The sequence below is a fragment of the Carcharodon carcharias genome, chromosome 20 (assembly GCF_017639515.1).
Source record: "Carcharodon carcharias isolate sCarCar2 chromosome 20, sCarCar2.pri, whole genome shotgun sequence".
Taxonomy (NCBI): Eukaryota; Metazoa; Chordata; class Chondrichthyes; order Lamniformes; family Lamnidae; genus Carcharodon; species Carcharodon carcharias.
The window spans coordinates 16235506-16263222 of NC_054486.1; the positions used below are offsets into that span (position 1 = coordinate 16235506).

A 27717-nucleotide genomic window follows, 5' to 3' on the forward strand; every position below is an offset into this window, starting at 1 on the left:
GACAGTTGTAAATTGTAGGCTTGCAGGTTTACAGCTTTCTTTCTCCCCATTTCTCATTGTTCTGTTTGTGACAGTCCCCTTTATCCCAGTTCTCTACAACATACCAACCAGGAATTTAACATTAGTGGGTCCACAGTAAGCCAGCAGCAAATCAGTTTCCAACCATAGTAACTTCCTCATGTTGAAAGAGAAATTTCTTTTTTACTATTTCTTGGCTTCGTTCTCAAGACTGGTGTCCTTATCCACCATTGACTAAATCTACTCCTCTTTGTTGTGTGAATATCTTTTGCTTCACTCTCTGGCTTGGCTGATCCTCAATGTAATGCTCAGTTAATTGTTGTGTATACTTGGTTCTTAACTGCATTAACTGAATACAAGTTTCTTTTTTTAAGTATTGCTGATTGTGATAAAATGTCTTATCCACGTTGTGGCTTTTCCATATTTATTCCTTTCCCATGGCAGAAGCATTTCATAAATTTAATGATGTAACTGGTTTCTGCTCTTAAAAAATACTATTCTAATGGGACCTGTAGAGCATCATAATTATGGTCAAAAATAGGAGACATAACAGTGAATAAAAACCAATTCCAGTAAATTATGTCCAACTCCTGATCCCAGATGCCTGCTTATTAAAACTGATGTATTGTTTCCAATCGTTTTTATCAAGTTCACTGTGGATTCTCTCTGCTAGAAAGAGGGTAAACAATGGAAAAATCATATTCAAAACCATTTGCGACGACTATAGTTTCATGAATACAGCTATACTTTTATAGATTTGTAATAAATCCCTCAGCACCAAGTTGTTCTCATTTTTTTCCCCTCATATTTTGGCCTTCTCTGTCCTGTTAAGTCATTCTGTTCTATTGTGCCACTTCCCTGGTGAAGAAGGTGGTCAGTTGACCTGGTTTATAACCAATCTAGCGAGAGACTGCAGCAAAGCAGACTCTGCCTTTTTTTTATTTTTCTGTCACCTGGATGGGTGGAACAACCTAAATGTGTACGTTTGCTTTGCTGAGAGCGTGTTATTTGGGAAATAATTGGTAAGTAAGTGTCTCGTGTGTTTGTTATTGATGGGGGTTGGTTTATTCTAGCCTGTAAACGTATGCCTGGACAGCATGTGTGGTCCAAGCACGAGGCTGTTTATGTAACATTATTCACCCTTGGGTTGCTTAGTGAACATGATGTTCCCAAGGTCAGTTGGTCAGTTCTTGTCTATAGATCTTCCTGTCTATACTGTATTGGCAAAACAGCGACCGTTAAGCTGGAAAGATTTTCTGTAGTTTGCTGAATTTGTGCAAATGTAAACATTTATTTTCTGCTCCGCTCTGAACCCTCTTCTCATTGCTCGTTTTCCACTTAGTGTTGCAAGCCTGAGGAAAAATGTCTCATGAGCAACCTCCTCCTTCTCTCGTTCTGTCCTTAATGTCGTGCAGGTACAGGCCCTAGTTTGGCTGGAGGTTTTTCTTTTGCACGTGTGTTTTCAAGTTGATGCTGGTTTGTGTGTAGTAACTCACCCTTTTAGATATTGCATGAATCTTTCCACTGGTCCTGCATCTCTTCTACTTTCAAATACCCTACAGGTCTATCACTTTTTTTTTAATCTATCTAAAGGAGCCTCCGCGTTGTAACTGGTCTGGCAGTCTGTGCAAAGTGAGACAGTGGTGAAAGTTTCTCCTTGAGTTGCAGACGAGTAATTTTATTTAACCTGTTAATGGGCTTTCAATCAGACTCTCCGTCAGCCGAATCGGATTAACTGCTCATCTTCGTTGTTGTGCAATATGATTGTCACGTTTACTTACATAAATCCTTGCACTCCAGAGTATTTCTTTGTATGTGGTGGAGTTTGACAGCTTTCCTTTTTTCCTAAGGGTGGGTTGGGGGGGTGTGGAGGTGGGTGAATTTCTCAATCCTATGTGGTATCATTTCCAGAATGTACAGGCACCCATTCCCGTGCCTGACTGAGGGCACTCTGGCTCAGGATGCTGTATAAATACTGAACGCTGCACACAATTTGAGAATGTTGTCACCCAGCGAAAATTGAAAACATTGAAGTGTCCGAACTGGATTTGCCACCAAACACACGTGGCAATCTAGTGTAGCTGCCCAACATATTTGTTCAGCTCTGAGGAAATTTCTCAGTAAGCAAATATTGGGTTTAAACGGCCACAAGCAAACAACAAACTGGCTTTTATCTGTCCCCATACTATAAATGGCCTCTGAACTGGAAATGTGTTTGCTGGGTGGCTTTCCGCACAAACACACGTCAGCAAGTTTTTAATGAAAAGTTTAATTTTCACTGACATGCCGTCATCTGAGATTTTCTCACCTGTTTGAAATGCAGTTGGTAAACACTCAGCAGGAACTGTCCACGCGCTGGGTATACAATGAGTCACTCCACACAGGATTTTATTTTTGTTCTTTTGAGTTTGAAGTGGGGAGTAGTTTATAATGTTGATGGAAGATGAATAAGTTGGCAGCTTAGCTTCGAATTCAAATCCGTTGGCCAGGAACATCTCTGTCTGCTGAGTGTTAGAAGCTGATTGTTAAATGAAGATGGGACCGTAGAAACTAATGAGTCGTTAAGACCCATTTTCCTAATCATTTCCTATTTTTGTTTTAACTTTAAAGTCCCGGGTTCAAAAACCTGCTGCTTAAATGTATTTTCCCGAACATGCGGTCCATGTCGGGAATTATAGAGAACAACTCGTGTTATTTAGAACTATGATTACTTGGGTTTGTTAGTGTGACTCTCAAGATGGGTCTGGCAATTTGGTATCACTTCACTTTCAAGAAAGCAATTTAGCATAGCCTCCTGTTAAAGCTTTGCCCTTCATATAAAAGCACGTGGACTCATTGGGCTGGATTTTCACCCTCGAGACAGGTCACGGGAGTTGGGGAAATTCCCAGCTCGGCCCGCCCACCTTGAGAGAAAGTACCCACAAGGATGGGGGTTTCGTTGTTGGGGTTGGCTGGAGTCTGCAGTGGGATAGCTGACTGAGTTGCCAGGTACGGAGGCGGACAATTTAAAAGGCCCACCTCGGTGCTGTGGGACTTCGTCCCCGTTATAATAAAATGGAAAGGTCCTGCAGCCCTACCCTCTCATACCTCACGCACTTCCTATGCCCCATCCATGTCACCTCAATCCAGTCCCATCCATGCCACCTGATCCAATTGACAGAAGAGATCAGAGAGCCAGAGCTGTCAATCAAGCAATTTTTTCCCTGAGGTTCAGGAGTTTCAATACTCTAAAGGATGCCTGAGCTCTCAGCCAAGATTACAGTAAAGAGCCCAGAAATCCAGAGCCTGTTGAAACCCCTGAGCTCCAGAGAAAACATTGCTTGATTGGCAGCTTTTGTTCTCCGATCTATGCTGTCAATTTCAAAATGTTGATTTACACAAGATGCAGAGATTTCAAGTACTTGCAGTTTCTGCTATTAATACTTTAAAGGGTCTGGATGATTGGCACTTTTATTGGTCTGTAGTTGAAAACAGTTTTTTTGAAGAAAGTGGAAAGTTATCAGTGAATTGCTTTTTTTAAAAAGCTTTCCTTTACACATCCTCCTGTCATTATGGGGCTTGTTGGTCCTTTACATCGTATAGTGGTTGAATGGGCATGGAAGTGCCATAGCTTGGCATGGGGGACATAAGGATTGTTTTGGGGGCAATCCTTGGCATGAGGGACCTTAGGAGAGCCATACTTGGGCATTGTGGGGACATGAGGGAGCATAGAGGGTGGGTGGGGGGCATCCCTTGGCATGGGGGCATGAGGAGGACCTTTTGAACTTACCTTTCAACAGGTTCCCTCATGCAGACTGTGGTTTGCGATATCTCTGAGGTGGCTCTTTGAAAAGCTGGCCTGACTCCCTGCAAATTACAGAGGGCTAAGACACGCTTACCCCTGTCATGGAGCCGACCAAGCTGGGAGTGCAGGGTATGGGCTCGCAGCCTGGACCCTTAAAAGATACTCCTGAAAATCAGAATGGGGTTGGGAATCCCGGAATCTGAATCCGTGCACTGTTTTTAAAAGGCTCCCAAGTCACCCGGACTGAGTGAAAATCGAGACTGGGAGCAGCTTGGTCTATATAACGATACCCAGTTCCACCATTGTGTGCTGGTGCCCTCTAGTTGAACTTTGAAATAAGTACAGGAATTTCATTCAGTTTGTAATATCCTAATCAGTTTAAATTGGACGTGTTTAATCAGGGTCAATGTTTCTTTCTAGTCCGTCAGCCCTGTACTCTATACTTTTGTTTTTCCTGTATATCTCTTCCTTTTTTTTTTATTGCTTGTTCATTTTCTCGCTTTTAACACGTTTGTGCTTTCTTTCTGCTTCTATAGAATTAGCGTTTCATTTCTAAAACTGCTTTTTATCCCTTCTTGGAGCCTCTGCGCTACACACTGGCTCCAGATTTTGCCTTTGCTGCACTAACTCTTAAGGTTGCCAACTGTGATTAAATGTATTCCCGGACGTTCCATCACATGACTTTCCCCCACGCACCAAACATTAGTCGACCAACCTGTCAATCCTCGTGACATACTGCCTTCCTAAGCCAATCAGAAAGTAAAAAGACTCAGTACCCAATTGGATGATGTATGACTGACAGCCCAACTGCCTTGATTTCCCCAATTTTCAATATTTTTATATCTGGTTAAAAAGTTCAAAAAACTGACAAAAAGAAAACATTTTTTTTTTAAATATCCTGATGATTTTTCTCCAGAGCTTGCACACAGCAATGTCCTGGAGATTTGATCTTCCAATTCCTATAGACTCCAGGCCAGTCCTGGAGCGTTGGTAACCCTAACCACTCTGTAAGATTCACTTAGAAGTGAGAAAGGATAACTGTCTTTTCAAAAGGAAGTCTCTCCTTCCTGTGGGAGAAGTGCTTGGGTTCGCACTGAGCACTGTGCCACCATCGCACAATCAAAATTGGGAACCCCATTTGCAGGGGGACCATGAGCGGGCAGTGCATTCTGAAGCAATGTGGCACCGCTTGCCATCGCCTTCCAAATGCAGTACCTCTCCTGTTCCCTTCCCACGGCCTTTTGCTGGTTTGCGTTTGTTCCTATGTCTTTGTTTCAGCTGTCTACCTTTTTCCTTTCCCTGTTTCAGCAGAGACAACAATGGCAGTCTGAACTGTTGTCATGCTGTTGGGATTGAAGGGGCCATAGAGGGATGTTTTGCGGGGGTTGGGGGGGGATACCTTGGCATGGGGGAGGAACCAAGAGGGAACATGGGGGTAGGTCGGAGGCATACCTTGGCATGGGGGTGGGGGGGGGCATGAGGAGGACCTTTTTGAACTTACCTTTTGAAAGGTTCCCTCATGCTGACTGTCGTTGCAAATGTATGGACTTCAGTCCAGCTGTTGGAGCCTGTAGGTTCCAGTCTCATTGTTATACTGTTTTACTCAGGCCTGCTAATCCAAACTGTTAAATTTGGCTGCAGTACAAGAGCTGAACCTGATCAGCCTCTACAATTCAGATATCCTGTTTTTTTTATTTTCCACTTGGTTTGACCGCTTACTGATGACCTATTTAAAAAGCCCAACAGGAGTTGAATTGATGAGGTGGGGTGGGAAGTACTGGATGACGCTAACCTTTTCCACTCATGAAGCAAACAAAATGATGCTGTTAAATACATCATTTGCTGAGATTCGAAGAGGTGAGTGACGTTGACATCTCCTTTTGTTTTTCCTCGTTTCCCCCTTTCCCATCCATTCCAAGTCAGTAGAAGAGAGCGTGACTTTGCAGGGTGCTTTCTGACAGAGTGGCCGTTTGCCCAGGCTGAGAGCTGGGTTGAAATTTCAGCCCTCGCTGACCAGGGGCGAGCCTCCCTTTTGCTGGCTGTGGAATGGTTTTGAACACGGGTAAACTCAGTTCCTCTGACGGTGGGCCGCGTAGTTCAGATGCAAACGGTGGTTGGCTTAGGAAGGGTGATCGTACTTGGATGTCGCAGGATAACTGGGAGTGGGAGTTGGAAACGTTGCACAGGAGGCGCTCTCCTGAAGTTGGAGTGGGTTGGGCTTTAGGGAAGAGCAGGGCCAGGTTTGCCGTACACTTGGCTGACTTGCCCAAAACCGCCCACGGCTTGTTAATTCGCTATCGGAGGGCTGTAAGGATGTGGGGTACGGAAAGACTGCCATTCTGAGCTTGGTGGCTAAGGCACTTTATTTGGTCAACGTGGCAGGAGCATTTCTGTGGACCTGGCTGCCCTGGGTCTGTCTTGGCACCTTCGTTAGAAATGGGAAAATGCCCCACTGTCACGTTTGCTAACTTGGCACAGGCCAGAGGTAGAAGCTGAGAAACCCAGTGAGGGCTGACTCCAGCACTGAGCTGTGTCAGGAGACTGAGCAATGAAGTGTTGCTGCCTCCGATCCCATTTCTACACTGGAGGCGGTTCTCTGCAAGGGCCAAATAGTGATTATGGCAGCCAGCTCGGCAGCAGACTAATGCAGCTGAAAACACTGTCACAAACACATTCTGCGGCTAATATTAGCACCTTCCGGACTTCTGCTGCAGATTGCTGTTCGGTTGCCAAGCAACCAAATGGAAGGTGGAAAAGTTATTGCGTGACTGGAGGTTGAGGAAAGAAAATTGTTGTGTGGTGAGAGTCAGGAGGTTAAATCTTGTCACAAAATTGTGGCTTTGCAGTTTAGGCCAGTGCCAGAAGGCAGAGAGGTTCTTAAATTGGTTCCAGGATCTGGTTATCATGAGGTATCTTGGCAAATGCTTGTTGCTGCAGATAAAATCAATATTTCTTCTTTTAGACTGACTGCAGCAGTGAGCGCTCTGAATGCTTGGCAATAAAACTGCGCAGTGACCATTTCAAATGAAGAGCCCAGCTATTCCACTGGCAGTTAGAGGTGTTGTGGAAAGGAGGGAACTTTAGTCTTGTATGATGGCCATGCAGGTCCTGCATTATTGGATAATTGAGCTGGATCTGATCGGGTGAAGCCTTCGATTGGGTGGTGGTCAGAGTAGACTCTCGATTTTGTTTGCAGGATGTGATCGGAATATTATTTAAATGGAGAGAGAAAGCAGAATGCTGCAGTACTGAGGAATCTGGGTGTCCTTGTATATGAAGCACAAAAAGTTAGCACACATTTATAGCAAGTAATTAGGAAGGCAAATGCAATGTTGACCTTTATTATAAGGGGGATGGAGTATGAAAATAGTACAACAGAACAGGACATCGATGAAACCACGCCTAGGGGACAATATGCAGTTTTGGCCTCCACACTCAAAGAGGGACATTGCATTGAAAGCAGTTCCAAGAAGGTACACCAGGCTGATACCTGGGAATAAGGAGTTGTCTTATGAGGGAAAGGTTGAGCAGGTTGGGCCTATACTCATCGGAGTTTAGAAGTGATCTGACTGAAACATGTAAGATTCTGAGAGGGTTTGACAGGATAGCTATTGAGAAGATGTTTCCCCATGTGGGGGAATCTGGAACCGGGGGCACAGTTTCATAATTAGGGGCCTCTCCCATTTAAGATTGAGATGAGGAGAAATTTCTTCTCTTAAGGGTTGTCAGTCTTTCGAATTTTCTCCCCAGAGAGCAGTAGAAGCTGGGCCATTGAATATATTCAAGGGAGTCGAGGTTTTTGGAAGGGCAAGCAGGAAAGTGGGGTAGAGGCCACAATTAGATCAGCCATGACCTTATTGAATTGGGGAGTCAGCTTGAGGGACTAAGTGGATTACTCCACATTTCTAATGATTTTATCTTGGTTTTCTTATAACGGCTAAAACTCTTTTTTTCAAAATGTCTAAATATGTGGAGAGATTTATAGTTGATAAGGAAAACTGACTTTTAAGGGTTTGTTTTAAATATTGTGTGGAATATTTTTTTCAGGTAGAAGAATTAATTGGAGGCCAGTAAAGCCACTCTAGATGCGTTGCTGCAAGTCGAGTTCATGCAAAACTGATAACTAAAACATTGTTCACAGCTGGAGTTAGTTAGCTGTGCTCCCATAGCTGATTATAAGAAAACTCCCCAATGAAATGATTTATATGAAAATTCTGGGAAGTTGTTGAAAGTGGCCAAAGGAAATATCCATCAAATAGCTTCTAAAATGGTAGCTCATATTTCGGAAAGTGAGAGCAGTAGCCATCTTTTTTGGGGCTCTGTTCTCTCAGCTGTTGATGTGCTGTTGGTTTTATCCAACTCTGTCACAATGGGTGAAAGTCTTTGTGATCGCTTCGAGATCAAATCAGTCCTGTTGCAAACTCACGGCAAACTCTGCTTCCAGTTTGACACTAAATTCAGTCCTTTGCAGGACTGAGTCACTGTTCCTGATGAAATGCAATTGGCACAAATGTACGGAGTTGCAAGGCGTAGAACACCACTTGACTGCACTTTTAAGCACAATTGAGGGAAGTTTAACTGTTTGGGCCTGAGCACCTCCAGTTGTGAAGACTGCAACCTGGGCTGGAATCTTCTGTTCTGGAGCCTCAGTTTGGTGGGAGTGATTTTCGCTGGGGGTGGGACAGCTAGCCACACACGATCTTGTGCTGTTCAGCTCATTAAACATGCATCTGTGAGGTGTTTGCCGATTCTCATGGTGGGGCCAGCAGGAAGTCATCATCTCCACGGTTACCTCATGGGGTTGAAGGCCCTGGCGCCATATTGAAAAGGCCCCCGGACAGCCTCCACTCTCTCTTCCAGCTTTGCCCAGCCACTGCTCCACCTTTCTCCGCCAACCCTTCCTTGATCATCCTCCCATGCAACTGGCACTGCCCCCACCCGGTCTCGAACATAGGCTGGCATTTACAGATGCCCCCCCCCCTTAAAAAGGATAACGCTGCGGCAACTCACCGTTAATCATGGAAGGTGTCTCCCTCACCAGGTGCACGCCACTTATGTGCAGTCGTAAAAGTGAACATCCTAATTTCTGACTGGCGGGGAACTTAATTTGGAGGGTTGACTTAACTTAACTTAACTCCTGCCTTTTAATGAGAATGCATGAGATGCTAACGCATGCTAAAGGGCTTCCCGACATTGTTCGCGGGAAAGCTCGACCGCCTTTAAAGTCCCAAAAACATCATTGCTAAAGGTTAGCCCGCCATTGGGTAACTGATTTATGGCCTCACGCCAAATTAAGCTCCTCTGCCCTCCAGGCTTCCCACTTGGTGGCGGGACCGGAAGATTCCGCCCCTGGTATCCTCCCCCTGATTCCTTCATTCATTCGTTACTCTTACTGAGCACTTTATTTGCCGGTTTGTGGCCGGGCTATCTGATGGGACTGAGTGGAAGAAGTATTCTCAGGATCAGTACCACCGTCTGAAAGCAAACTGGCAGAATGTGAGGTGGGGTTTTCCGCCAGCGGGATTTTACGGTCCTGCCAAAGTCGATGGACTTTTGAACGGCTCGCCGCATTTTATGGCCCCGCCCCCGCTGCAATTGGGCTGTAAAATTCCACCCTTGTATAACCATGGCGATGGAGGCACTTGAAGCCTAAACCAATCCCCTCACTGAAGAAGAAAATGTGGTAGAGAACGGCACAGACGATATCGAGAGAAATATCAGTATCGGCGTCAGCAAGCTTGAGTTCCTCATACTGTGTTGCGTAGCTTAATTGATTTCTGGTGTTGTGAAGGCCTCACTGGCTTAGCTGACAATACTTGTCCTCTAACGGTCACGATGCATGAAAACCCAGGCAGGTGTGACCAGAGTCCCCTTTCTGTAACCGAGTGGGCGGTGCTGAAAACCTTTTGTACGGAAGGGATTTTTTTTTTTTTTAAACGTTCGCGTGTGAACCAAGACTTGTGTCCTTTTTGTTTCCCCCTCTTTCCAGGCGGAAACAGCAGCCAATCGAATCTGCAAAGTTCTGGCCGTTAACCAGGAGAATGAGCAGCTAATGGAGGATTACGAGAAGCTGGCTACAGACGTACGTGTGTATATAAAAAAAAAATTTCCACAATCGCATAACCAGAACTTGAGAATTGTGGAGATGTTTGTCTCCTTGAAACTGAAAGGTGTGCTTCATTAAAAGGATTGGATAGGCACCCCAATATTATTCCACAAATGGGCCTCTTCAGATTCTTATGGGAAATTTCCCTCCGTTCCCCCCCTCCCCCTTCCCCGAATCCCTTCACGTACATGCGCGCCTGTAGAGTTCTTCCTTGCTAAATGCTCAAATAATAAAATTCGGAATAACTGGAAGCAAAATAACAAAATTGGACATCATCAGCCTTAAAGTACAGATGGGTGTTATCATTTTACTCTCTGCAATGTTGAAATTTGTCCTTAATTTGAAAGTCAGTTCAATTTGTGTCATTCCAGATTGGTTGCCACCTTTACCTTGGAAGGCTCAACTTACGCAACATTTTTAGTGCCAACCAATCAACGCCCTTCTCTCATGCAGTATAAATTGTTGCTCCCTTTGAAATTTGGCATTCTTGCATCTGTCCTGATAAGTGCAAGACCAGAAAGCTTTGACAGCATGCTGTTTTTTTTTCAACAATACACAAGATTTTTAATTCGGGTATACCCACAGGCAGGTGGGCCACAGATTTTAACAGACTTTTTTTTTCCCTTCAGCTTTTTTGTCAATTGCTTTTTAACATCATTTTTGCACCGCGCCCTCTTAATTACCATTTGGTACCATTTGAAGCTGATGCTTTGGGAGGAAGAGGGAATAGCTGTGGTTGGGATGCTGAGCAAATCAGCTTGCCAGCCATTTGCTGTACGCACTCCTGCCAGTAATCTGCCCCCCATGCAGCGGGAGGTGGCATATCTCGCTGCGACAGGAGTAATTGCCTGAGGCTCCTCTTCCCAAAGGAGGCTGAAATCAGACCTCAGGTGGTATGGAGTACAGCAAAGATCTGTCCCTGTCCCTGCTTTGGCTCAGGCACGCTGTAGTGCTGACCCCTGGGTTTGCTTGGAAGAACTCCCAAGTATTGCATGTAGCACGGGATTTTCTGGCCCTATTGCAGCGGGACCCGCTGCGGGAGAGTCAGTGGCCAAGCCAAAAGCCCATTGACTTTTGGCGGGACCGGATGACCCCGGCAGCGGGTGGGGGTGGAAAATCCCCCCCCAAACAGGCGACCGTGCTCACCACGTTGGAAATTATTTACACTGGAAGTCAAAGATCATCCCCATTGTCTCTTGAGTCATTTATAATGCTACAAAAGAAAAGCACACCTTATCTGGATAAAGTGTAACTACGCACGTCATTTACCCCTTAATCATCCAATGTCCCGGGACAAGCAAAAATCAAAGGGAAGCAAACTGTCTACGAGAGAAGCAAACTCAGTAAATTCCTCTCTGATTCCCCAAAGTCTGCAGGAGATTGTGATAGCCAACACCCTCCCCCCTCCAACTCACCAGCGAGTTACCTTTAATACTATTGTTTGAGGAACTTCTGGTATTTTTTTAAGTCTCCAGAATGGAGGATATTGGCAATAAAAGGAGCTCTGTAATTAGACACAGTATGCAGGTGTCTATCTGGGATCAACCAAATCTGCTAAGTGGCAGGCAGCCATGTTTGTTCCTCAGCATTACATCCATACAAGTAGAGTTGAGCTACAGTATAATTGGCAACCAAGTGGATAAAGTCTTCCACTCCAGAAGAATGTGTCCAGAATCAACTTTGCTTGGATCATTTTTGTCATGTTTAAATTTGTAACATCATGCGTGATCAGAAACACGCTATCATCACCAATTACATCATTGCTCCCTCCATTAATGACATAGCAAACTGCATTTGCAAAATACCCCCCATAGGAGCAGGAGTAGGCCATTCAGCCCATCAAGCCTGCTCCACCATTCAAATAGGTCATGGCTGATCATCTGCCTTTACACCGTTTTCTCCGCTTTCCCCATATCCTTTGATGCCATTAGTCTCCAGAAATCGATGTATTTCCGTCTTGAGCGAACATCAATGGTTGAGCTTCCACAGCGCCCCCACACCCCTTCCTCCCACCCTGGGGTAGAAAATTCCAAAGATTCACCACCCTCTGAGTGAAGAAATTCCTCTTCGTCTCAGTCTCATGACTGCACTGTTCCTTTTATGATCACCAAGCTTCACTTTCACATGGAAAGCGGGGCAATAGGGAGCTGGGGAATGTTTTACCATCTTTCTAAGTCCCTAACGGCACTTGTTCTTTGTAGCTCCTGGAGTGGATCCGACGTACTATTCCCTGGTTGGAAAACCGTGCCCCCGAGAACACCATGCAGGCCATGCAGCAGAAACTAGAGGATTTCCGAGACTATCGCCGCCTCCACAAACCACCCAAAGTGCAGGAGAAGTGCCAGCTGGAAATCAACTTCAACACCCTACAGACCAAACTGCGACTCAGCAATAGACCAGCCTTCATGCCATCGGAAGGCAAGATGGTGTCGGTACGTATTAAGAGAGTAATACCGGACATCTTTCTAAATATAAACTGGAGAAGCCATTCCAATGTAAATACTCAAGAACTGAGATTACCCCAAGCTCACTTTTCATTTCCAATTGACTCTTGGGTTTTGGATGGGATTTGGTTGCGCAATGTTTAGCCATTGTACACTTGGTGCAGTTTTTCTGAGTTCAGCCCTATTCCTTCCATGGTTCTTAAACGATGAAGTTTATATGTACTTCAGTGTCTGTAATGTAGGATTGGAGCATTAGTTTGTAATTTTAATATCATTTGATTCGATTTTACCCTTTTAATAAGCCGCCCACCACTTCCTTGTTACCTGCTGAATTTATTTGTCTATTTTTGTTGCTCCATGTACCCATGTTTTTACCTTGATTACTTAGCCCATATATGAAATTTTTGACATAAGCTGCACTGCAATTCAGCTGTGAATGTGTTATTAATTTTATCATGACTGTAGTGTTAAAGTTGTAGGGTTGCCAGATTTTTTTTTCTTTATTCTTTCATGGGATGTGGGTGTCGCTGGCAAGGCCAGCATCTGTTGTCCATCCCTGATTGCCCATGAACTGAATAGCTTGCTCAGCTATTTTAGGTGGGGGGGGGGGCTGCAATTAAAGTTTGGAGTCACATGTAGGCCAGACCAGGTAAGGATGGCATATTTCTAAAGGGGTATTAGTGAACCAGGTGGATCGTTTCATGGTCACCATTGCTGACTAGGGATTTGAACCCACGTCTCCCTGGGCATTAGCAGAAAATGCTGGGAGAAGTCCCTCATTCTGAAGAAGGGCCATACGGATTCGAAACGTTAACTCTGTTCCTCTCTTCACAGATGCTGCCAGACCCGCTGAGTTTTCCCAGCATTTTCTGTTTTTGTTTCCAGCATCCGTGGTATTTTGCTTTTATCTCCCTGGCATTAGCCTGGGCCACTGGATTACTAACTCAGTGACATTACCACTACCCCCCCATTTGGCTGCAGTAACTCGTCATTTTGCCTGGAAGAACCTGTGGATGACAATGGTGTGGATTCTAAGTCCAAACTCATTTCTCACTGGATCTTTCTTTGTAGACAGCAGCTATGCTAACATGTTGGAGCACAGTGACACTCTCTTTCCTTACATGTTTATAAACCTAAAACATGAATGTTTTACTGTTCATTTCAACATCCAGATCATTTTATGATTTTTTTCCCATTCCTTTTGCTCCTGATCTTCAATCATAACTTGATTTCTCGGTACCCAGCCAGCTCTCACTTCCTTCATGGCTAATTGCCTGCAAATAAAATCCACTCATTGTGAATGTTTGGAATTGATTTTAAGATTTTTCTTCACTCACTCTGGAGAGGTGGGTGTAGCTAACAAGGCCAGCATTTATTGCCCATCCTTGATTTGAGTAGGAAGGTTAGAGATAGGGTTGCCAACTGTGATTTAATATATTCCTGTAGGTTTCATCACATGACTTGCCCTCCACACTCCAGCCACTATCCGGCCAACACATCCATCCTCATGACACACTGCCTTCCGACGCCAGTTGGAACGCAAAAAGACTCGTTACCCAATTGGATGATGCTTGACTGTCAGCCAAACAGCCTTTTTTTCCCCCCCATTTTCAATATTTTTATATCTGGTAAAGAGAAATGTTCAAAGAAAATGGCAAAAAAAACCCAATTTTTTTATTGTCCCAATGATTTCTCTCCAGGGCACAGCAGTGTCCTGAAGATTGATCTTCAATTCCCGGAGACTGGGCCAATCCTGGAGGGTTGACAAACCTAGTTAGAGAGGAACTATTTCTGCTGGTTAAAGAATCTAGGACTCGGATTCTTAGCCTAAAACCTAGAAGAAGGCCTTTCAAGAGTGAAGTTAGGAAACCTTTCTACACACAAAAGGAGCTCGATGTCTGGAACTCTATTGCAAGAGACAGCTACTGCTGGGTCAGTTATTAGATTTTTGTTGACCAATCTCAGATTTAAAATTATCAAAGATATTAAGGGGCATTGGTGAAAGGTGTTTGGGTGAAGTTAGCTCACAGATCAGCCATGGTCTCATTGAATGTCGGAACAGGATTGAGGGGCGAAATAGCCCACTCCCATTCCTATGTTTCATGTTGCCCTTGAGAAGAAGGGGTCGGTGAGTGACAATAGGGGGGATGGTGAGGGACAATAGGGGAGTTGTTCACAGACATGTGAAACATGATTGAACCTCTGCCTATTAAACCTACACGCAGGAGAGAAATGTTTACAGCTTTGTAGACTGTTGATTTTGGAATTGTGTCTGACCCAGTGGTTAGCTAGGAACATAGGAAATAGGGGCATTTTTGTCCCTTGAGCCTGCTCTGCCATTCACTTAGCTCATGGCTGATTTTCTACCTCAGTATATTCTTCTTTAGATAAAAACTGTAAGCAATACTCCAGGTGCAGTCTCACTAAGGCTCTAAACACATTTAGATATTGTACTGTGATGAATTGTTTTAAGTGTTGTAGTTAACCAGGGATCCTCATTTTCACAATCAAATTGAGTTTGTTGTCCCAAGAGCTCATCTAGTGATTAGCTGAGCTGAGCTGTTAAGCCAGTGAGGAGCCCAGGTTCAGTCCCTAGCTAATATCCTCAGGGAAAGCAATAGTGTTACATCCTACTTCCGCATCTTTGGTTGGGAGAGGGGTGAGTGGGCCTGGGTTCTCACTCCTGATCCTCATCCCACACCCCATCCCCCCCCTGCTGGAAATCCATCTGCATGTGTATGTTGGAGAAGGACAACTTGCATTGTTCCCTTATCCCTGTGGAGATTTTTAAATTGATGCATTTAAGTAGAAATAACAAGGTTAATGTTTGCTCTGATGCCTCCCATTGCCAAATAATCAGTTGATTCCCATTGTCATGAATCACACATCAATAATCGTCACTTGTGCAAGCTCCTGGAGAGTACCCAGTGCCTATGGAAGCTTGCTGCAGGAAGAGGTCAACATCTTGGGAGAGATGGAAACTACATTTAACAGAATATAAAGGAGGAAAAAAGATAGAAGTGTAAGTGAAGGCCCAGAACAGGGCATTCAGCTGCACTGATTTGGGAGCGTTATATTTCAGGATTTTCATTCTCATGGAATCAAATACCATGTTCGTCCCGCAAGAAACCAATTCTCAGAAGATTTGGCATTTGGGCCACAAAAAGTGAGGTCACCAATATGAGAGCTTAACTGTCTCTGGGCCGCCATCTGTTGTCATTCTAAAAAGTGAAGGAGCCTCAAGTGGAATGTTTAGCGTGTAATCCATACCATCACTTGGCTTGCCCTTCCAAATAGCTAACCTGTGTCCGTGTCAACAGCAGTCTTAAATAGGCTCTTAGATCATGGGGGTGGGAGGGAAGGGAGAGAGAGGTAAAGAACACCAAGATTAAATCTTCCACCCCACTTTTCCTTCCTCAATGTCCCCCTCCCCACACACACAACTGAAAGATTTCAGTCCTCACCAAAAGAAAATAGATTACTCATCTGGTTCTTCACAACCCCTTAATGCGACAATGAGGAAGTGGAATCCAGACACTTACAACAGTGCTTGAGGAAGGAAAAGCGGGGTGGAAGATTTACTTTACCCCCCCCCCCCCAACCAATGCCCCAATGAACTAAGGGCCTATTTCACACTGCTGTTGCATGGGCAAAGGGCAGGCTAGCTATCTTGAAGTACGATTGGAAAAAATGAAGCAAGAAAACAGTTTAACTATTTTTTTAAAAAGTGAAAATATATTGAATAAATGTATGGCTGCAAATTGATTTTGGTTCATATTTTACACTTTATTTTAAGTAGAAAAGTCCTGCAAGGGTTGCCATGTCCCCCATGGCCTGTCTGAGCCAATTGTAATTGGCCATTGCTGCCCACCTACTATTTGATCAGGTTTTACCTTCAGACCTTGGCATATGCAGAAGGCTCAGTGTCTATGTTACTGCAGATTAATTTAGATTAATTAATTGAAAAATCTCCACAGGGATTAGGGAACAATGCAACATTGTGTTTACGGGTTTCTCTTTAAGAATGGCTAAAGCAAATTGCGTGACCCCCCCCTCAAATAATAATGTTACACTCCTATTAGCCTGCTGCTTTTATTCAGCATTAACAGGACTCTGTAATTAGTGGATGCAGTGCACAGTCAGAGCTGAGAAGATCCTGCTGAAAGTGTGGACTGGTTCAGCGCTGAATCATAAATTCCCTTCCTTACTAAGTATATGGATGCTGTGAGACAATGTTTGTCCTTAAGATTTTCTGTGCATGGGCCTTGCTTACTAATGCAGTCACCTTTACCTGAGGTCCAGTGTTGTGAGTATGACGTGAGTGGTGCAGTTTCTTCTTTGCATTCCCTGGTGATCAGAGTAGCCTATTACAGGGCACCTTGAGAGTTCTCCTAAGTTAGACCCACCCCATTTGGACCTACTCTGCGATGGGTATTGCGTGAACTGTTCAGGATTCCACTAACATGATTTGCTCAAGTTGTTTCTTGATTGGCATATACAACTGAGTTTTTTTTTTTCCCGTTCATTCATGAGATGTGAGCAAGGCCAGCATTTGTTGCACGTTGATAATTACCTTTGAAAAGGCTGCCTTCTTGAACCACAGCAGCCCATGTACTGTTGGTGCACCCACAGTGCAGTTAGGAAGAGAGTTCCAGGATTTTGATGTAGTGACGATCAAAGAATGGCAATATAGTTCCAAGTCAGGATGATGTGTGACTTGGAGGGGAACTTGCAGGCGGTGGCGCTTCCATGCATCTGTTGCCCTTGCCCTAGGTAGTAGAGGTAGCAGGCTTGAAAGGCGCTGTCGAAGGAACCTTCACAATTTGCTGCAGTGCATCTCATATATGGCACATATTGCAGCCACAGTGTTCCAGTGGTGGACGGAGTGAATGTAGAAGATGGCGGTAGGGGTGCCAGTCAAGTGAGCTGCTTTGTCCTGGATGGTGTCAAGCTTCTTGAGTGTTGTTGGAGCTTCACTCATCCAGACAGGTGGAGCGTATTCCATCACACTCCTGACTTGTGCCTTGCAGATGTTGGACAGGCTTCGGGGAGTCAGGAGGCGAGTTAATCACTGTAGAATTCCCAGCCCCTGACCTGCTTTTGTATCCACAGTATTTATGTGGCTGGTCCAGTTCAGTTTCTGGTCAATGGTAAACCCCACTATCAACATCCTGGGGGTTCAGCAGTGGTAAGGCCATTGAATGCCAAGGAAAGGTGATTTGACTTGCTCTTGTTGGAGATGGTCATTGATAGGCACTTGGGTAGCACAAATGTTACTTTGCCACTTATCAGTTATATCTTTCATTCAGAAATGTGTTAGCATGAACAATGGGAGGTCAGTTATAAAACTGAATGGTCTGATATCCACACCTGAGTTGATTTCATCCTGTTGGGATCCATTCAGAGTTTGGAAGTCCATTTGGTTCTGGGAGAGCGGTGGGGGATTAAGGTGGAGCAGGATAATGCTGCTACCCTGGGTTAATGAATGTGAACGGACACACCAGTGATGTGACATTGCTCGGAGTCTCTAATTGTGATTCGTGGTGATTGCAGGATATAAACAATGCCTGGGGCTCGCTGGAGCAGGCCGAGAAAGGTTATGAAGAATGGCTTCTGAATGAAATCAGGAGGTTGGAGAGGCTGGACCACTTGGCTGAAAAGTTCAGACAGAAAGCAGCAATCCATGAGGCCTGGACCAATGGTAAATATTTCACTGTCTAAAGGCTCAAACTTTGGATGAGGTTAACACGAAATATCGATGTATGGATCAGTTTTGTACCCTTAGGTAACTTGGCATTGGATGCTGGAATATCTCAGTGCATGGCAGCCCCAAGTGGAATGTAATTTTACATTGGCGGTTCTCTGTCTTCACATCCCCTTTGCCCATTACATGCCCAACAAGCCATTGGCGGAAAGATGATTTTTGATTGCTGTGGTCAGTCTAATTGGCTACCAGAGATTATCTGTCATAATATCCAAGTGGACCAGTCAACCCTTCTTCAATATACTGCTGTAAACCCATGGGGTTGCAGCTTTTGAAGACTTTGTCAGCTTTGCCATTTGCCTCTCTGGTCCTCCTCCCGGCCTGTGGGAGGCTGTCAATTTGTGCTGGGCAATTGGTCAGATCCACTCTGGAGCACTCTATTCCATGTTGGGCACTGCAGCTCTGGAGGGATATGAGGGCTTTGGAGGGAGTGCAACAAACATTTACCAAAATGACGCCAATGCTGAAAGCATGAAATTATAAGGACCGGATGCATAAACCTGGCTGGTGTTTAGGAAGTTGGGGGTGATCTAATTCAGGTGCTAAAGTCATAAAAGCGTAGATGCAAAAAAGTTACTTCCTCTGCAGGAGGAATCCAGAATAAAGGAGGCCATTCAGAGATGAAATCAGGAAGCAGTCCTTCACGTAGAGGGTAGTGGAAAACTGGGCACCCCTCCCCAAAAAGTGGATGCTGGATAAATGGAAATTTTCAAGACTTGAGATTGATGAATTTTTAAAGAGGGATAAGGATCAAAGAAAGGGTTATATAAGACTCTGATAGAGCTGAGATACAGAACAACCATGATCTGATTGAATGGCAGCACAGGTACAAGGGGCTGAATGGCCTCCTCTTGTGCCTATATTTAAATTGTGTACTCTGGATATTGTGGAGACACCACAAACTTACTTCATAAAAGATCCTTTCAGCTGCTATAGGGAGAGGGAGAAAGAGGTTTATATCCCCATCAATCTGAGCTGGATTCGGACTGAAAGCTGAGGTACTAGAACGGTTTACTACTGCACTGCACCACCTAAAGCCTGATGGAAAGGAGTATTCTGAAACTAAACAACATAGTGATGATAAATCACTTGCCTCCCCATTCACTTCAGTCTGTGCTACCGAACATTTTTGCCTCACACAGTTACTAACATGTCAACCTCATAGCAAAAATAGACCTGTTATTCTGCTATAATCTTACATGATGTGCCCGTTCGGGAATAATTTTAATATTGATTTGCAGATCAGTGCTACGTAGGGCTCCAGCCCAGCCAGGTTGGTGCAGCCCATAACACAGCGGAGCATTCTTTTCTTACCATTTCATTCATTCAGCTTGAATAAATTCCAAGCTGATTGCAATCCATCCTCATGAATAAAGGCCCCTCTCATTCACTGCAGTGAAAAGCTGAAATGCTTTTGTGGATACAATTGTATTTGCTTTGTAATATCCCAGCAATCATTTGGTGTTCATCTAGTTAGCTACATCAGGATCCTCCAGACAATGAACTGGCCCAGGCCTCCCCACATGTCTTTTTTGCTTTGGCCGCACAAAATCAGCCTTAAGTGACTCTTGTATTATTCTGGCTCCCTTGCTTACTGGCATAGCTTCAGTTTGATGCTTAGAACAAAGACACAGAGTACGTCATGGCTACATCATGAGGAACTGTGACACAAGCATGCAAGCTCTTGCTCCTTGATGAAGTTTGTTAGGTCCACAACTGTGCTGCGCTGCCATTCTCCCTTTTCAGACCCAGTATTGAACTGGAGGTAAATTTAGGCTTGCACTCAGTGGCACAGTTACATGCTATGCTAGCCCACCCAGAAGAAAGTGGCAGGAAATGCATTTGGAACTCCACGCGCTTAGTGTTTTAACCTTCCCTATATGGAATGCAGGTGTTTTCCAAAAGGGTGGAGAGAAAGTAGGATGTGGGGATTGATCTACTTTATCACTGTTCATCACCTAGCACCTGGTTACTTGACAATTTGAGGTTAATTAACCTAGTTAATAATCCATCGGCACCTTAAGTTATTGATGACTTGGAAGGAGACAAGGATCTGTTGACAAGAAATCATGACAATGATAAGAGTGCAGCTGCATCATTCTAGCCTTTTTTTAAGTGATGCGGTTTATTCAACTGACAATAAAAACAGGTTTGCATTTATATAGCGCTTTTCAAAGTGCTTAACAGCCAGTGAAGTACTTTTTGAATTGTACTCACTGTTGTAATGTAGAAAACGCAGCAACCAATTTACATCCAGCAATCTCCTATCAGCGGTAGATAATCTGCTTTTTTGTGTGTGATGTTGGTTGAGGGGATAAGAATTGGGTAGGACAGCAGGGAAAACAGCCCTGCTGTTTTTCAAAGTAGTACCATGGGATCTTTTACATCCACCAGATAGGACCTGAGTTTACTGTCTCATCCGAAAGGCAGCAACTCTGACAGTGCAATGCTCCTTCAATACCACACTGAAGTGTCAACTTTGATTTTTGTGCCCAAGTGCCAGAATGGGACTTGAACCCGGAACCGAGTGATTCCGAGGCAAGAGCACTACCGGCTGGGCCTCAGCTGACACACTAAATAAAAACCTACATTTCCAAAATGCTCTCAAATGCAAAAAAAGGTCCGAGCGCTTTCATGGATGTTGGAGAAATAGAGAGCAGACCCTGAAGATCGGGGAGAGAAAGGGAAAGAGAAAGGCTTCACAGGCAGTTGTACCATCAAAGGGGCCTTTTGGCTCATCAGACTCATGCTGGCACTTTGAGAGAGCTGTCCAATTTGATCTTGTGCGTCCCAACTCTTTCCCCATGACCCTGCAAATTACTTCTCTTCAACGTGTCCATATTCATACATATACGTGTCAAATACTCATCCAGTTGCTTTTTTTTTAAAGTTCCTTTGATACTACCCTTTCAGATAGTGCGTTCAAATCATATGTGTGGAAAATACTTCCCCTTTAGTTCGCTTGTAAGTCTATGGTTTCTGCTTCCCTACCTGAGGGAACAAATTCTCCCTATTTGCACTGTTAGAATAACTCGTGATTTTGAGGAAAGGTTTGAAGGTGTCAAAAGCACAATGGAAGAGAAGGAGGCAATTGACATCAGGGAGTGTGGCAACAAGGGGAGGCGTTGGGGAATGTAGCCTCAAAGTGGTTGAAGGAGTAGCCCCAAATAGTGAGGAATCTGTGGCTGAGGAAGAAAAGGGGCCGCAAGGATGTACAGGTGGAGATCACTTAGGCAGGTGGGATGGGAATATTCAAAATCACGAATGGCAATCTTTGAAAGCTAATTGGCTGGTGCAAAGTGAGCCAGTGTATTTTGGCAAGGATAGGCTATAGACCCAGGATGTCAGCTACGACTGTCTGAATGAGTTGCAGTCAATAGAGGCTGAGAAGCCAGAAGAGCATTGGAGCAATGAGGAGATTTTCCTGGGTCTGGAGCCAGAGTAGTCGATTGCTTGGGCATGTGAAAATTGGGAAAATTGCAAGCTTAGTGTATGGAGCTATAAAGGAACCCACCCAATTTCCTGATACTCACTGTAGCTCTGCAAATCAGTGTGACCCAGCAAAACCTTCCCCCCATCAAGTTCTGAGGTGATAAAGGCACACATTAAGGTTTCAGTGACAGGAGTAAAGGTGGAAAAGGAATACATTTGTGAGATAAAAGAAGGGGACCTTGGTAATCGATGTTTGTGGGGAGCAGTAAGGGTTTAGGGATAAGCAGTGCAACTAAGGGCCTGTACACCTGCGCTTATTCAGGTTGTGGTGACAGGCAGGCACTTGTGAAGAGTTGCAAGTACTTTGGGGATTGATGGAGGAGGGGGAGAGATCGAGCTGATTATTGCTGTTTGGTAATGAACATACAACTTAGGAGCAGGAGTAGGCTACTCGGCCCCTCGAGCCTGCTGCACCATTCCATAAGGTCATGGCTTATCTGACTGTAGCCTCCACTCCACATTCCCACCCTACCCCTAACAATCTTTCATCCCCTTGCTTATCAAGAATCTATCCATAAAAATATTCATAGACTCTGCTTCCGCCGCTTTTTGTGGAAGGGAGTTCCAAAGGCACTCAACCCTCTGAGAGAAAAAAACATGTTAAACTGTGACCTCCCCCAGTACTAGATTCGACCACAAGAGGAAACATCCTATCCGCACCCACCTTGTCAGGACCCCTCAGGATCTTATATGTTTCAATCAAGTTGCCTCTTACTCTTCTAAACTCCCAATGGATACAATGCCGTCAACATAGCTATCATCCGTTTCTTGCCCCGGCTCCCTGAAATACAATGCCTCCTCTGTTTTTCAAACTTAGTGAGAGCTTGTTCGTGGACTGTACTTTTTAACTGTTGTTTGTGTGTCTACTGCCCTGTTTTAGGAAAGGAGGAAATGCTGATGGCAAAGGATTTCGAGACCGCCACGCTGTCAGAAGTCAAGGCTATATTGAAGAAGCATGAGGCCTTCGAAAGTGACCTAGCAGCTCACCAGGACCGCGTGGAACAGATTGCTGCGATTGCCCAGGAGCTGAAGTATGTGCTTTAATAAAGCTTTCATTTTAAGTAAAAGATCAAAGAACGCAAAGGATTGAAAGTGTCCTGAGTGAAGTGTTCCATGGGAGACGCCCTCAAAGGACATTTAATCTAAACAAATTAGTTGAAAGTCAGTTTTATTGGTGCTGCAATTGCTCGCTTTGTCATGTGCTTCTGTTCTCCTGGTCGAAAAGCTGTCCATCGCGTAATTGGCCAGTTCTATTGATGGGCAGAGACCAGTGAAAGTCAGTTCAGCTTCAAATGCAAAGTGTCCTCAACGTGAAAATCTCTAAGTCATCAGCTGAGGCCATTCTTTTGGGAGTGGAGTGACTGGGGGTGCCGTTAGCATGGAAGAGAACCATTGGCCAGGAGAAGCGTCCAGCCGCTCTGTGTGCCTTATGCACAAGAGCTCGGTTTGCAAGTCCAGACTGTCCTACCCTCCCAGTTGGAAGAAGGCTTCACAGAGATGAGAAGGCAGCCAAAGGAGGTAATTGACAGCAGATTATTCATTCCCCCCCTCCTGCCCCCTCTCAAAAGCACAATCTCAGGGCTTGGCGTGTTTTACAGAGCCCCATCTTCTCATTGATCTGCATTGTGTGTGGGTTAATCAGGGATATGGCAGCTTCCTGTGGTGTATTATCTCAGATGCCTTTTATTGGAATTGCTGGGGCCCTGCAGCAAAAGCTAAGCAATGCTGTGCTCTGACATTGCCTGGTTTGTGTGTGAGGACCTGGGGCATGGTTAAATGCCCAGGAAGTGACTCCAGATGTGGTGAAGCTCCGGGTGAGTGGGCAATGAGTCATTCATTCTTGCCTTTTTGAAAAAAGCTGCACACTCCATCTGTTGAACATTTGTCGTGACTTGTCTGTGGCTGGGATGGTGTTGGAGGGGGTTGGGGGGGGTGAGCAAGGAGAGTCAAAGGCATCTGCAGTTGCTTGTGTTGGCTGCAATGTGTCCAAGATGGGAGACTGAAAGAGAAGTAGGCCTCCAGCCAATTCATATGAGATCTTACAATGCCTTTGAGATTTTGTTTAACAGCTGGAATTTTTATCTTTTCATAACGTATATCCTGAGGAACTAAACATTTGACTGTCTGTAAATCACTACAAATCTGAGACAGCGGTAAACAATGTTAAGACCCTGGGACCTCTTTCAATATCTGTTTCTGGTAGTCATGACAATCCTTTTGGCAATTGTGTCCTTCTGTTCTAATTCATATTGCCATGAGTTTTTTCTCTTTGGTGAATAACGCTTACTTTTCCATTCCTTCCCCATTTTGTTTTCTCAAATTGTAATTCATACAGGTGTCAGCAGCTCTGCTGCACCTTTTGCATGTAGCTTTTCTTAAGCGAGTTTAGATTCTGAGCGTTGTCGGCCTATTCATCTGTGGAGTGCAAGTGTGATATAGGGTGGCCCCTGATGGATCTCCAGAATACCGGGCACGCACTCGCCAACCTCCATGCTTTCACTCTCCCAGGATGCAGCCCCTTTAAGATTAAGAGGCTGTCTCTTTACTCCCCACCCTCTCTGATGTAAACAGCAGCATGGCCTGTGCCAGGGTCAGAGTTTGGGGCAGGGCAGAGCTTCTCTTGGGCTCGGAGCGGGATTGCGGCAGGGGTATGCAGACTGGGGCCTGGGCCTGGGTGGTGGCCAGGGCCCTGACAGGTATAGACCTGGGGTTCATCAGTTATGGTGGGAATCACACACACCGAATTCACCGTCTATTGAGGGGAAATGTCACGCACTCCAATGAAGATAAACAACTGTGGTTCTTAGAGGCATTTCAAAATAAAAATACTGGACATAAAGGTGTCCAGCACTAGACAGGGACCAGACCAGCTGATAAATTTGGCTGCCTGGTATGAGAACAGGCTGATCGTCATCCTTGATCCAGGCCTGACCCGAAGCCCACATGTGTCTAGCTGGAGTTATTCGATGGCAATCAGGGTGCAGGAACCCTGGTTGGTTTTCCTTCCTACCTTCAACTTTTCCCAACTAAGGATACCTGAGCCAACTCTAAACTCCTCAGCAACATTTGGCTGGCTTAGTTAAATTGGTACCATAGCTCAAACCTAGAATTTCTCGACCTGCACAGCCCATGGCACTTCCCAAAGCAAAATGGAAGAATTCTACCAATGTCCTGGCCAACATTTATTCCTTGGTCAACATTATTATCGGGTCATTCACCTTAATGCTATTTGTGGGACCTTGCTGTGAGCAAATTGGCCCTTGTATTTGCCTGCATTCCAACCATGACGATAACTGAGAAGTACTGTGAAGTACTTTGGGAGATCCCCAGGATATGAAAGGCGACATATAAATGTAAGATTGTTCTCCTTTCTGTTGAAGTTTCTGCATTAAAATCCACGAGTGAGAAGTTGGCCTCAGGACAGTTTCTTGAAAGTTGTTTATCTTCATTGTAGCGTGTGGATTTTTTCCCCACATTGACGGTGAGTTTGGTGTGTGTGGTTCCCACTATAACTGATGAACCCCAGGCCTGTACCTGTCTGGGACCTGGCCACCACCCAGGCCCAGGCCCCAGTCCACATACCCTCCGCCAAAATCCCGCTCTGAGCCCAAGAGAAGCTCTGCCCTGCCCCAAACTCTGACCCTGACACAGGACATGCCCCTGTTTATGTCATAGGGAGTAGATTAAAGAGTCAGCCTCTTAACCTTAACGGGACTACATCCTGGGAGAGTGAAAGCATGGGGGTTGGCGAGTGTGTGTTCAGTATTCTGGAGATCCGTCAGGGTATTATCTTGATGTCTTAACTTTCAGCACTCGTAATGAAGGAAGATCTTTTTTATTATTCATTCACGGGACTTGGGCATCCCACCCACATTTATTGCCCATCCCTAATTGCTAGGCCATTTCAGAGTCAACCACATTGCTGATCTGGAAGGACAGCAGATTTCATTCACTAAGGGACATTAGTGAACCATTATTTTTTATGACAATTGACAACCATGGCCATCGTTAGAATTTTAATTCAGACTTTTATTGAATTCAAATTCTACTGATTCCACTGGTGGGATTCAAACCCCGGTCTCCAGAGCGTTACCCTGGGTCTCTGGATTACTAGTCAAGTGACAATACCATTACGCCATTGCTTCCCCTGTAGATGATACTGAGGGTGATAACAGATGAGCCTTTATTGATCTCGTACAGCCATTGGATGAGAAGAATTATTTCTGACTTTTGCAGTGAGCTGGATTATTGGGATTCTCCAAGTGTGAATGAGCGTTGCCAGAAGATCTGTGATCAGTGGGACAACCTAGGAGCCCTGACCCAGAAGAGAAGAGATGCCTTGGAGGTACTTTCATCTTCAACCTGTTCTTTGTGGATATGATTTTTTTTTTCTCAAATGTTTACGCGTGTTGTCAGATTCTCTTTTTTAAATCAAACCCATAAGGATGATATTTAGCTGTACAACCCTAGCCAGGCCCCAGCTGGAGCACTGCGCCCCATTTTGGGCACTTTATTTGAGGAAGATTGGCCTCAGAGGTGGTGCCGGAGATTCACCAGAATGATAACCATCTAATAAGGTTTAATTACAAGGACAGACTGCATACATTGAGCCTTTATTGCATTGGATATAGAAGAGAGCTAACCTAACTGAGGTGCTTAAGATGATCGAGAGAAACTTATTTTCTGTGGTCAGGGAGGTGTGACCTTAAAATTAGAGCTAAACTATCAGGAAGCAATTCTAAACAAAAAGTGTAGTGGAAATTTGGATCTCACTCCCCCAAAAAAGCTGTTGAGGCTGAGGCTCAACTGAAAAACTCAAAACCGAGATTGATGGATTTTTGTTAGGCAAGGATATAGGTATTAAGGGTTGCAGAACGCAGGCAGGGAGATGGAGTTAAGCCTCAGAACAGCCAAGATCTAATGGAATGGTAGAACAGGCTCGAGAGGCTGATGGCCTACTCCTGCTCCCATGAAGGGAGTAATTAGTTTTATCAACCTTGTTCACAGAAAATATGAAGCTGCTGCTTCGGGCACAGGCACTCCCAATTAATTTATAGTAAAAATTTGGCTTAACAGCCAGCGTTCCCGCTTAGTGTGTACCATTCTGTTCTCACTGTGAGGGTGAAGACAGGTATAATCACTTTACACGTGGCATTAGACTTAGTGGATCAGGCAGTAAAACCTATTTAAAATTATGGAACTCGTGGGGAGGCTTGTTAATCTGATTTAACGTCAGATCTTCGCTGGAGTATTCTTTTTCTTGTGCACATTTGTAAGGAGTTAGTCAATCCTCACGAGATTGGGGAACGGGCTTTACGAGCAGGTTAAGGAATGATTAAACATGTTCAATGCCTGGCCTGCACTGGTGTGAATGGACCCAAGACAATTTCAGATTCAGCTCTGTGGGCTGTTGGTGCGGCTGGTTTTATGCTAAAAATGAGAAGTGCTTAGGCTGCTTAATCATAAGCAGGAGCACATACTAGCATCTATGGGCTCCCATTAAGCCCTCTAGTGGTAAGGCTTGTGCATGTGCTTAGCCAGATACCAAGCTGATGGAGCACCTTGCAAAATGAGTGCAGGACTCTTTAAATCCTTTGAAATCTGCTGTGTCCACATAACTAACCCATGTAATACGTTAGAGTGTACGATTTATAGTTCCATTTCCGATTTCCTGTTATTCCAGTAAACTAATTACATTCATAATGAATGAGAGCAACTCCTTTATCTCCTGTGAGTGAAGTGTTGAGTGTTTGCCTCATGATTATGCCATAACACTCAAATGAATGGAGCGTAAATTTAAGTAAATTAGGTTCACCTTTGCTAGTGTGTGCATCAGTCAAATGATATTTTGGTGCTTGGGGCAGGTCTCCAGTTTGTTTTTAACTTGAGACGATACAACATGAACAAGCCTACAAGATGGAATGGGGAGGGAAGCATTTGAGAAAGGATCTTTAAGGTAAAGGAAAAAGTGATTCTAAAATTTCCAGGTAAAATATGTCGTCTTAATGCTGTGTTTAGATTTTCTCAGGAAATGTAGGTGGAACTGTTGACCAGTTTGTGCTAGTGATAATTTTCCATCCCCTCACCTGTCTCGCTGCTAGGTGACTTT

At 44.6% G+C, this 27717-nt stretch overlaps 1 protein-coding gene across 5 annotated transcripts in view; it reads left to right on the forward strand.

Annotated features, from left to right (window-relative positions):
• The window catches only part of actn1 (actinin, alpha 1), a 226307-nt gene that overhangs the window by 170162 nt on the left and 28428 nt on the right, over positions 1-27717 (forward strand). For all 5 annotated transcript variants that reach the window (XM_041213978.1, XM_041213976.1, XM_041213975.1 and 2 more), the window contains exons 9-13: positions 9792-9884; positions 12110-12340; positions 17906-18053; positions 22489-22639; positions 25845-25953. In XM_041213978.1, coding sequence (XP_041069912.1) covers positions 9792-9884; positions 12110-12340; positions 17906-18053; positions 22489-22639; positions 25845-25953 — 732 coding nt within the window. The remainder of the gene's footprint in view (positions 1-9791; positions 9885-12109; positions 12341-17905; positions 18054-22488; positions 22640-25844; positions 25954-27717) is intronic.